At 37.3% G+C, this 11,731-nt stretch overlaps 1 protein-coding gene across 1 annotated transcript; it reads left to right on the top strand.

Moving 5' to 3' along the window:
* The first annotated feature begins 828 nt into the window (after nt 1-828).
* Nucleotides 829-10,382, top strand: scamp5b (secretory carrier membrane protein 5b). Its single transcript, XM_086072284.1, has 7 exons — nt 829-1,048; nt 1,730-1,772; nt 2,659-2,778; nt 4,533-4,689; nt 5,194-5,295; nt 6,513-6,630; nt 8,583-10,382. The coding sequence occupies exons 2-7, from the start codon at nt 1,766-1,768 to the stop codon at nt 8,757-8,759; spliced, it is 681 nt and encodes a 226-aa protein (XP_085928410.1). The 5' UTR covers nt 829-1,048; nt 1,730-1,765; the 3' UTR covers nt 8,760-10,382.
* The last annotated feature ends 1,349 nt before the right edge of the window (nt 10,383-11,731 follow it).

Below are 11,731 nucleotides of genomic sequence, written 5' to 3'. Positions count from 1 at the left end.
AGTTCACATTACAGAATAATTTTACTCGTTTTTCAAGCTGCAACTAGAATAGGAAAGTAGAACCTAAACAATAACTACATAGTTAAATTAATCAATATTCATCATACTATCTTTGTAAAAGCAACATTTTGTATTGACTTACAATGTACAATGTGCAATGTGCGTAGTGCTCAAGGGCTGCTCATTTACAGTGAAACAGTGACCTCACCTGGAAAAAAGGAGTCATTACAATTTACAATTTGTGAAAGCAACTTGCATTTATTGACCCTCACTGTTAGTAAATGTAATAGTGTGCTTTCAAATTACATCCTTGGTGGATAATAAATGATAAAAGAGTTATGGACTGTTTAACACATTTTAACACAGGGATGTATTGTTTCCTCTCTTTAAAAAAAACTTTATAGCAAAAAGAAGAAAAACAGGAAAATTATATGTCAAGAGAACATTTCTCTTGGAAAGACAACATAATTTCCTCCATACCGTCACCCTTCCACTACCAACAATGTCTTAAATATGAAGTTATACTGCACACTATATAATCACTGCAATTTTTAATTAAATCTCAAACTATGATTTTAAGTTTTAAAAATACATCAAAAAGGCGAATGTTCTTACACAAAAACTGCCTGGTAAGAAGAAATGTTTTTTTGCAAACAAATAAAATGTTTCCATGATTTTTAATACTTAATCTTGTTTAGATTTTACTTTTGGCGGTCTAAGCATCCGCAGCATTAATGCGACTCTTTGCAGTTTACCTTTGAATTCAGAGCCATGAACAGAGAGGCGGTGCCATCAGGGATTAGAATAATCCCACCCATTGGTTTGGAGAGGAAGCTTGATTGACTGGCCAGAGGCGTGGACTACTTGAGATTTAACCCGGGCCATACTGTCCCGTGTATGTACTATAATCCACTAGACCTTTTGCCTTTTTAGACACTAAATTGCTTTTTTTTCCCTTCTTTTTTTTTTTGCACACTCCTGCAAACCTGCGAGACCTTCCCTCGTACGTTTGACGTGTTTGAGGCCGCGCGGCTCTCTGGAGGAGAAGGTAAGAAGATTATGTCTCTGTCCATAAGTCGACTTTGCATTGCCCTCTTTTTTTAGGCCTGTTTCACTGAAGTGTAGTAAGGATGCATGGTAGTTATTATCGAGGACATTTCATCGTATGACAGAGGGCATCAAAATATTTGAATGGCAGGTGTTTCTTTAGCCCACCACTGTCAGAAGCCTGAACTAAACCTGCATCACAGCGCATTGCAATCCTCAAAAATTGACAACAACAAAAAAAGCCCCCTAGAGGCTGTGAGCAGCATAAGAGGTGATATCCAGCAAATCTGGTTGAACTACTGTAAGCACAATAAGTCATTATAGCACCGGTTAATTCTTTCAGTATAAAACTAATCCCCATGCCATGACAATGTGACAATATGATTATGCGTTGTACACACCTAACCGTATGGTATGGTACGGTACTGTACCCATTATACCATATCATGATGTCTTATCGCATTATATTGTATGAGATGCATATGGGATGACATTAGAGTAATCAGAGTGACTATATTACAATATTATAAAAAAAAAAAAATTCCACCAATGGCTTATTATGTCATTGCATCTTACCGTATTCTATTGCATCGAATCGTAGGGGATGGTATCACATCATACTGCATTGTTTGTTATTGAATCATGTTGCATCTTGCTATCTCGTATCTATCCCTTGTGACAGGCTAAAGAGAGAAGGAATATCACATCGAATATCACGATGGCTGGTCAGTACGAATACCGCCTTACGCCAACACTTGCTTATTGTCACCTTCCTAAAATAATGGCCCAAAGTCATTTTATTCCGTTTTTTTTTTTTTTAACGGAACTAAATACTGATTATACTATATGTATTACAGTTTTTTTCCCCCATAGGTTTGGCACATTTCTTGAAACTGAAATTACATTTTCAAAATACCATGGACAAAATCCCAAAACCGCATTACAATTGGTGTCAAATGAATAACATTTCTCATTGCTTTCATCAAATTGCCAATGTCTTAGTACATGTCTCGATTGCCTCAGTAGATCTGTGCGAATGGTTGTGGATATTTACCCTCCAGTTAGCACAATGCGCCCACTTTCAGCACACTTTCCAAATGAATAGATCTTGCCGATCGAACTGGATGAGTTGTTTTTCAGTCTCCAAAACATGTCAGCAGGATATCAGTGTGTTGTAAGTCATAATATGCAAAATCATATTTCAAGCATATGATATATAAATCCCATATATGAATTTCATAAAAAAAATTGATACATTTTTGACAGCAATTGATAGTCAAGTAAAAGTAGAACTTGACAACCAAAGGAGGAGTTTCCTACATCTCGGTCAACCAATGGGACAATGTGAACTTCTAAGTCTGTTTGGCCAAATGAGCTTGCAGTTTTGAAAATGTCATTTTACTTTCAAGAAATGTGCCAAACCTATGGAGAAAAAACCTAATAATACAATTTTGAGGGTAGAATGGAATGATCTGTTTAACTAAAGCATGCAGTGGATTTTGGCGGCAAAGCGTCCTGAGGAGATGTCAAAACAAGACTTCGGCCATTATTTTAAGACGTGTTTCTCCTCTCATTCCTATTGCTTGCTTGTCTTTAACATCTATTCGGCAGAGCCCAACTTCCCGCCGCTGCCCGGCTTCATTCCGCTCAAGCCTTGCTTCTACCAGGACTTTGATGAGATCCCCGATCAACACCGCAGCTTGTGCAAGAAAATGTACCACCTGTGGATGCGTGAGTAAATGTTTCAAGAGCTTCATTTAAGAGATTTAATCATCCCGTTTTTGCTGTCTTCGCCACTCGTGATAAGCGGGAGATGCTTTACAAGTGTACTCCTGAAATAATAGCCTGTCCACACACAGTGCTTTTTAAAAAAAAAATTATGCGCTTCAATTTATTTGTTAACGAGCCACAGGGCTGAGCAGATGGCCTTTTTTTGAGCTGGGGAAGTTGGCGGGGGCATTTAAGAATAGAATTATGTCACTTTTTTGGGGGTTTTGCTTTCATCGTTTTTTATGACACCACCATGAACAAGCGGTGCAAAAAGATTGCCTATAAAGCTTTTACCCTGCAGCAATCTGACAGCCAGAGTTACATCCAAAGCTATGCTAAGGCGTTGTTAGCTCTGCGGTGAAAAAATGATGCAACTCTACGTAAGCTTATCCAGTTTGACTCGAAAGATTGAACACTAGCCACACACACAAAAAAAGCAGTAACGACAGCAGTCCATGTTCTGCGATGAATGTTGCAACAAAGCCAAATAAAAAGCAAAAACACGCACCCACCAGTTATCATTTGATTCTCGATGAAATGATGTATGCAGTGAAGTCAAAAGTTTTGTCCGGCTTGTCCTGCGTCTTACCTTCTTTAAAGGAGTCAACCTAAAAAAAAGTATTTTTGACAATGTGTTTCTCCGGGTACTCCGGTTTCCTCCCACATTCCAAAAACATGCATGGCAGGTGAATTGGACACTCCAAATTGTCCATAGGTGTGATTGTGAGTATGGTTGTTCGTCTCTGTGTGCCCTGCGATTGGCTGGCAACCAGTACAGGGTGTACCCCGCCTACTGCCCGAAGCCAGCTGGGATAGGCTCCAGCAACCCCGCGACCCTTGTGAGGACAAGCGGTACAGAAAATGGATGGATGGATGGATGTTCTATGCAGTCCCACTAGTCTTAACATGACATTCTTTTTTTTTCTTCTTCTTCTTTTTTTTGTATGTGTGTGAGTACGCGCGTGAGTATGTGTGCGTGCGTGCGAGTGTGTGCTCATTAATTCCCCTAAAACCTATTAAAAATCCCATACCGTTCACCTAAACCGAATACTTCAGAATCCCGCTAGTTGTGAAGTTGTCAGGAGACCTGAGGAAGGATCAAAGAAAAGAAAGGAAAGTGAAATCCAGCACCGACCAGACATCACCTACTACCCACCGGGTTACCAACCAGAATCTTTCACCAACCCATGAAACATCTAAATTCCAATAAATTAGGGAGACCTCAAGAGACCAAAGGAAAGACTAAGGAAAGGAAGGAAGGATAGATGAAGCAGAGTGAGATCCACAGACATCAGCCTCCACTGATTCAACGACCAGAGGAAGAAGCAGATTGTGTTTGAATTTCGGTAGATGCTGGTGTGGTGGATCTGGCATGCATGAAAACCTCCACCAAAGAGGGGAGCCGTCGACAGAGCAGGCGCAACTGAAGATGACATCAATGTTGCTCAGATCTCAGGCAACAACCAATCACAGCACAGCTATAGAAAACAGGTGAGCTGTGATTGGTTGTTGCCTTAGCCCTGAGCAACATTTGTCATCTTAAGTTGACAGCAAGTGGCAAAATTGCCGCATTTTAATTCATAACTCACATCCCAAAAATGCAATATTCATCAGAATGTCATGTTTCGACTAGTGAGGTCACATATAACGTATTATATTGTCAAGAAATGTTTAAGGTTGACTTCCTTTTTAATTCCTTTTCAATTTTTCCTTAGTAAACAGCGCCACCCTGGCTGTCAATCTGGTGGGCTGCTTCGCGTGGATGTTCGGAGGAGGCGGCGTGACCAACTTCGGCCTGTCAATCATTTGGCTGCTCATGTTCACGCCCTGCTCATATGTGTGCTGGTTCCGGCCAATTTACAAGGCTTTCCGGTAGAGATGCACATTAGAACCACATCATCTGAATTGAAACATATGCATGTAATAATATATGAGGTCAGAGGGCGGCACTGCCTCGCTTGCCTACCCTGACCGCACATCTCTGGCCGCTTTGACCTTGAAGTTGTAGGTCAAAGTGTCCTACTACAGTGAGAAACGTCACGCACTAGTTGAAGGTAGTGTAGTGGAAGAATGTTCCTAAAAATGCTTTATTATTCTACTAGTACACTTTGGTTGTTCTACTAGTGCATTAGTGCAAGTGATTGGATATCCAGTATATCCAATTCATACTCATAAGACTTTCAATACTGGTCTGAAAGTGTATCTGCAGTGGGATGTTAAGCCCGCTGTAGTCCAGTAGGGGACATTCATGTACAAATTTCAAATTTCAGAAACATATCACAGCAAGTCAGATAATGAATGCCATCAGGCGAAAATGTACATGTGACACAAAATGCACTTGCAACAATAAACCTCTCGATCATATTTCCCCCTCAGGAGTGACAGCTCGTTCAATTACATGCTGTTCTTCTTCGTGTTCATGGCTCAAGTGGGCATCAGCGTCATACAAAGCATCGGCATCCCGGGATGGGGAGTGTGGTAAGAGACAGGGAAAAAGGAGCCTGGTTTTAAATTTAATTAACGCCTGAAAAATATACGTGAAAAATATTATACGTAAATATTTGGTGAATAAAAAAAAACTTTTTAAAATGATAATTTATTTGACAACAGTTTATTTAATTTTTTTTTTTTACTTTGACGTAAATTATTAATAAATATTTTTTATAATAAAGTTGACATTTAATAGCCAGTCATAACCAACAACAGCAGCAACAACAACTACCACTACTACTTATATTACCGCTTTAACAACTTATATTACTATTATACTGTATAACGGTAAAATGTGTTTGATTAAAGAACAATAATAAAAATGTAATTGATTATTCATATATCATGAAATAAAACATATTTTATGATACATAAAAAAATTACAATAATAAAAATGTAAAGATACAGGAAACATATGATTGATCACTTAAATACAATAAGAACAAAAATAAGCTAAAATGATATTAATAATAGTAATATTTTAAAATTACAATTTAAATAAACAAATTATAACTGAGATGATCAACAAAAAACTAAAGACCAAATCACCGGAAGAAAAAGACTGCGATAATTTCAATAAAATAATAATAAATGCCCGATAAATAAATAATAAATAAACCCAAGAGAGCTCAGAGAGAACAAAGTAAAAAAAAAACTGTACTGCAATAATTTAAGGTAGAAAAAATAGACAAATACTAATTCATAAATGACAAATCTAAACTTTATTCATTGTGGCCAAAGGGCTTCCTGCGATTGCGAGCCGCAAAAGTCATCTGAAAATGTTTATAGCGGACCCTATAATCTTCTTTCGTGTATGAAACAGGCATTTTCCACAAAGCCTGTCGCCGCCATTAACATGACAGTGATGGACCATTAGGAATTAGCCTGCTAGACGCTTTATGACGGCTGTTATTAGATTTTTAGAGGCTGTTAACGAGCGCTTGACTCGGCCCGACGCCCGCAAATGAATCTCGTGACCACGACAGCCTTCATAAACTTTCGAAATGTCACCGCGGGCGGTTTGGATGCACACCTGTATGCACGAAGTGCTGCAAAGTTTTTCATCCGCTGCTACTTTTAAGGCTGCTAAATGATCGGCATTTAATATCCAGATGGCCAAGTGGGTGCTGGCGGTGATAATATTGTCTTATAGCGAACCATGAGTCATTTTTATGAGTGACACATCTCTTTTGTCTCCCTTTCAGCGGCTGGTTGGCCACAATCTCCTTCTTCAGTTACAATATATTCATAGCTCTGGTTATGTTGGTGCCTACAGTCATGTTCACCGCTGTCGCCTCGCTGTCCTTCATCTCCCTGACTAAGGTAACACACAACATTTTTTCAAGCTTTTTTTTTTTTTTAGATGCATTTTGACATTTTTGTGTTATGGGCAACTGAAATGCTGAAGGGTGCGACAATTATTTATCAGTGCTAAATAAGGACCATGCACTTCCTAACCTGCGACGGCGTAATAGGGCTACGTATAAATATATATATATATATATATATTTTTTTTTAGAGAGTGGGCGCAATAAATTTGCGACTATAAAGTAGCATAAAAAAAACTCCGAAACTTACGAGAAATACGCGTAGCGTACTACTCGGTTGTTTGTGCCAATACTTTTCGGTCGGGTTTTCAAATAAGGACATAGTAATTGCTTTAGCAGAGATTACCTTTGAAGCGTTGGGTCCGGCCAGCGACAAAGACAGAAGGTTTTGCAAAGGTCCATCCACATCCTAAGGATCAAGCATTTAAGTTAATTTGTTGAAATGTATATTTACTTGTACAATTATGTTTCCAGAATGATTACGTACATATTCATACATTTTGGTATTTTTTTGTACAAGTAGCTAAATTGATGTGTCGAATCTGATGCGCTCCGTCATTCATTTGCATTTACCTAAAGTATGCTAGCTTCTGATTGGTTAGTGTTAGTCAGCTGATAGGGGATCAGGAAGTGTTGTCGCTCTAGGTGCCGTGTATGATGAGTAAAGTTTCAATTAAGAATGAATCCGCCTCCATCCTGCCTTTTCATTTTATAAACAGTGTCCCATTAACACCAACGAATCCCCATATTAGACTATAGCTAAGCTACGTGTATTTGTTGTAAGTTTCTGAGTTTTTTACATTTATTTATTTATCTATATTTATATATATAAATCTTTTTAAAGTGGCAAATTTGCGAGTTTTTTCCTTGCAAATTTTCCACTTTATAAGAGGAAAATTTGCGACTTTATAAAAATCAGGTTAGTACGACGGCGTATTAGAGCCACGTATATATTTTTTTTCAGAGGGGGTGTAATATTCTGATAAAAATGTGCAAGTTTTCTATGTGCATACTAACCTGACGTATGACAAAAATGCTATTTTAAATACAGACTAAAAATGTGTGTGTCCGTGCTAATGTAATACATTGCCGAACAAGAAACCGCTACTAAGTGCAAGACTTCATTTGGTAAATTTTTCACAAAAATCAACTCACTTAAAATTTCAATATTATTGAGGAACTATGTTTGTCTTGCATATCATTCTAAATCCGCCAATTTTTTTAGGCCTGACATTGTTGTATAGGGCAGTATAAAACCTAGTGTAAGCGCAACTCAGAGCTATAAATAGAGAGAGTTTGGCCAATCATGCTCTGATAGATCACGCTGTGATTGGTCAACTGCTGGTCACATGACATATGGACGCCATCTTGTTACCCTGCCGAAACCGAGTAGGCCAAACTCTCTACATACGGCTCTGGCGCAACTAAGACATGTGTGCCATCTAGAGGTGAATGATGATATTACATCTTAAAACTACAGTTGATCCTGCATATTCACAGATTTCTTTCCCATATTTTGGATTTGTCTCATTTTGTCAGTTCCCCCCCCCCCACCCCCACCCATTGATCGTGGAAAATGCATATTGATTGTGCAACAGCGTTTATTTATTTTTTAAAGAATTATTTGGGTTTGCAAAAAAAAAAAAAGAGAATTATTTGGGTTTGCAAAAAAATTTAATTAAAGGTCCAATGTAGCCTAAAAGCCCACGGACCACCAGTTGCTCATCACTGTGTTATAGCAGAGCTCGCAGTCCTGCTTCATCCATTTTGCACTCGACATTCTGATGTGTTGAAGATTTAAAGGCGACAATTTTATCCACGTGCCTTAATAACGTGACTGTTACATGCTTTCGACAAAATACTCCAAGAATCACTTCACTTGTTTGACATGACTTGGTTTTGGATCAGCGGTTTTCTCTCTCATGCTCACGAGCCACTTCTCCACAGATTCACAACTTCTACCGCGGGAGTGGTGGCAGCATGACCAAAGCGCAGGAAGAGTGGACCACGGGTGCCTGGAAGAACCCCCACGTCCAGCAGGCCGCCCAGCAGGCCGCCATCGGGGCGGCAGGCGGCGCCATGCAGGATCAGTACTCGGCCCCGCAGTACGACAACCAGATGTAAGATGCAGATGACGCAGCGGCGATGCGACCGTCGGGGCCAAAGTTTGAACAGTAGCCTCATCCATTAGCTAGCTTGAATTTGAAATGAATGATTTAGCGTGTTTTCAAGCTATTTCATCATTTGGAATAAAAACATTGGTCATCTTTTATAACTTTGCAAGTAACGTACAGTGAACCCTTACATATACACAAATTTTGTTTTTGGAATCAATCCCCCACTCTTCATTGAACAACAAAACTATTAGCATTTTTTTGTGCTTAGGCCAAAGAATTTGTCACCACTTGGTGCCAAGGAACTGTTTAGTGAGTTGAGGATCTTCATGTAGACTAACGTAGTCTTTATTTATCTGGGTACAAAGGGCATCAATTATTCGTCTATTTTGGTGACAGAGCTCCATCATGATCCCCTGTAAATTGTGGGGGTTCACTGTAATCACAAATAACATACCAAAAAAAAAAGCATTATTATATTGATAATTTTATTATTGATTCATGTGTATGACTGGCTGTGAACTTAGATATGACATAAACCAAAGAAAAGTTAACATTTAGTAGTATTTTGCACTATATATGGTGAGAAAACAGTTGCAAGATTTTTTGCTGTTACCTCAGGATGATATCTTGTGATTTCTATGCAGTTAGCCACTTTTTTTATGCTGTGAAATTAATAAATAATTCAAAGGAAATATATAGGTATACACTGAAAAGAATCACAATAGCTCAATAAAAATGTCTATAATAATAAATTATAAGCATGAGGTCATGAAGTCAAACTACTGCAAATCTAATGTTGTTATTGGTAGATGGGAGTATTTGTAATACTAATAGTAGAGGAAAAGTCACAAGTTTAAAAGAAAAAAATATTAATATTAAAGATAATGCAAGTCAAACTGAGAGTAAGTTTAAAATATACAAATTAAGTTGTAATATTGTGATAGGTTTTTTTTATGGTAAATATGTCAAAATGGAAGTTAAATATTTTGTGTTTTTTTAACTAAAAAAATGATTAAGTTGTATTTTTAAATGAATAGACATGATTTTCCCAGACAAAAGTCACATTTTTACATATCATATAAATATAAGTAGTCTTATAAAATTAAGAGTATGAAAAGAAACAGTCATTAATTAAGAGAATTAAGTAACACTGAGAAGAACACGAGAATTAACACGTAATGTTAGTAAATATTGTTTGTCAATTTGTTGTGGGAATTTTAAAACTCCATCATTACAATTGCAATTGTATTGTATTTCTTTATTTTATGTACGTGTTTATTTATTGTATATGTTGTGTTTTTCAAAAAAATATCTCGTGTCAGTTTTATTTTTATGTTTTTTTTGGTAGTAATTTTCAGGGGTTGTGGTCTTTTTGGTGTGGCCCTTTAACTGTGAAGTGGGAAGAAAATATGCATTATTGCAGGTGGTGTTTTCAATTAATTAAGTACATATCTTAAGTAAGCATTTGATGTAGTTCATTACGAAACTCGTGAGATAAAAAAAAGAAGGTAATTTATTATAGTTTGTGATGTATTTTAAAGTCACAGACAGTAGAGCAGTGACCTGCCTCTTGCTATGCGCCTGTTTGACCACAGGGAGGCGCTAAGGGATTTAGTATGAAATAAAATAATAATAAAAAAGCTTGATGAATACAGTTATTTTTATCCTTCACCAGCAATTGTCTCATTGCATGTGATTGCTTTACATTTCCCGTTTGTTTCCCTCTACTATTTGCATTCAGATGCAGCCCAACCTTGTTTGTACATTATTTATAAATTTTAGTTTAGTTTTTTTTTTAAATGTTATTATTATTTTAATTCTAATTGCATTAGACTGCAAGTGTATTTAATGAAATGTCCACTCATGCACATGTCATCAAAATACTATTACCACTATTACTACTCATACACCCATCAAAGGCTAAAAAAAACAATATATATATATATATATATATATATATATATATATATATATATATATATATATATATATATATATATATATATATATATATATATATATATATATATATATATATATATATATATATATACTGTACTGTACTGTGCATTGATTATGTGGGAGTCTCCTCTCTCAGTGAAATAATTAAACAACACGGCGATGACATTTTACTGCAGCGGGTATTCCCACAGGAGCCAAGCAGCGCTTTAATTGCCACACACACCCACACACACACACACACTGTAACCTCCAGAGACAAATTGATGACAGCTTCAGGTAAACAAGACAGCTTGTCAGTGGGAGAAAATAGTCGCAGATTAATATGAATCAAGTATGCGCAAGTGCATTTCTTTGATGGTTGTCCATTGAGTTGAGCTGCATTCTTGTTAAAACAAAATCCTAATTTAATGTTAAACTCCCTGTAAAGTGGAACTTCTAAATTTGACACAACGGAGTGTTGGTAACCAGTGCCACCATGATGATTAAAAAAAATGAGGCTTCAAAAACCGTAAAAAAATCTAGTTATTTCTCCGCTCTCAAACGTGCCGCTGAATGTGAAACCATCCCGCCTGTTGTGAAATTCGGATTAATTTTCGCGACTTTACTCCCCATAGAAAATATCGGGCCTGTCGTAGCGGGGCTTTGCACGCCATGACAAGGAGCGCTAGCCACCAGCTAGCGGCTAGCGAGCTAATACACTTAGCCTAGAAATTCGCAACGGCACCTGCTAACCTAACCACGGATGTGAAGAAGGCATTCAAGTTTGTGTACAGTGTGGGATTCCCTTGCAAATCACTGGGCAAAAAAGAAAACAATAATTAATCAGGAACTGAGTACTGCATAGAAGTTCCCATATTTTTTCAGCAATTATCTTCAAACATGTATTTCAGCCAAAATTTCTGAATTCACTTTACGGGGTATTTAATTCTGTAAGTCCATGGTTTATTTTTATTTTTATGAAAACATGCTAACACCTGATATGGTAACTGAGCAAGATAGCATCTTACGTACAAAGCA

This window comes from Leptonotus elevatus, chromosome 3 (assembly GCF_054856555.1).
Source record: "Leptonotus elevatus isolate MCC_2025b chromosome 3, RoL_Lele_1.0, whole genome shotgun sequence".
NCBI classification, from domain to species: Eukaryota; Metazoa; Chordata; class Actinopteri; order Syngnathiformes; family Syngnathidae; genus Leptonotus; species Leptonotus elevatus.
Note: the sequence above shows the minus strand (reverse complement) of the source record. Positions and strands in the feature narration are given on the sequence as shown.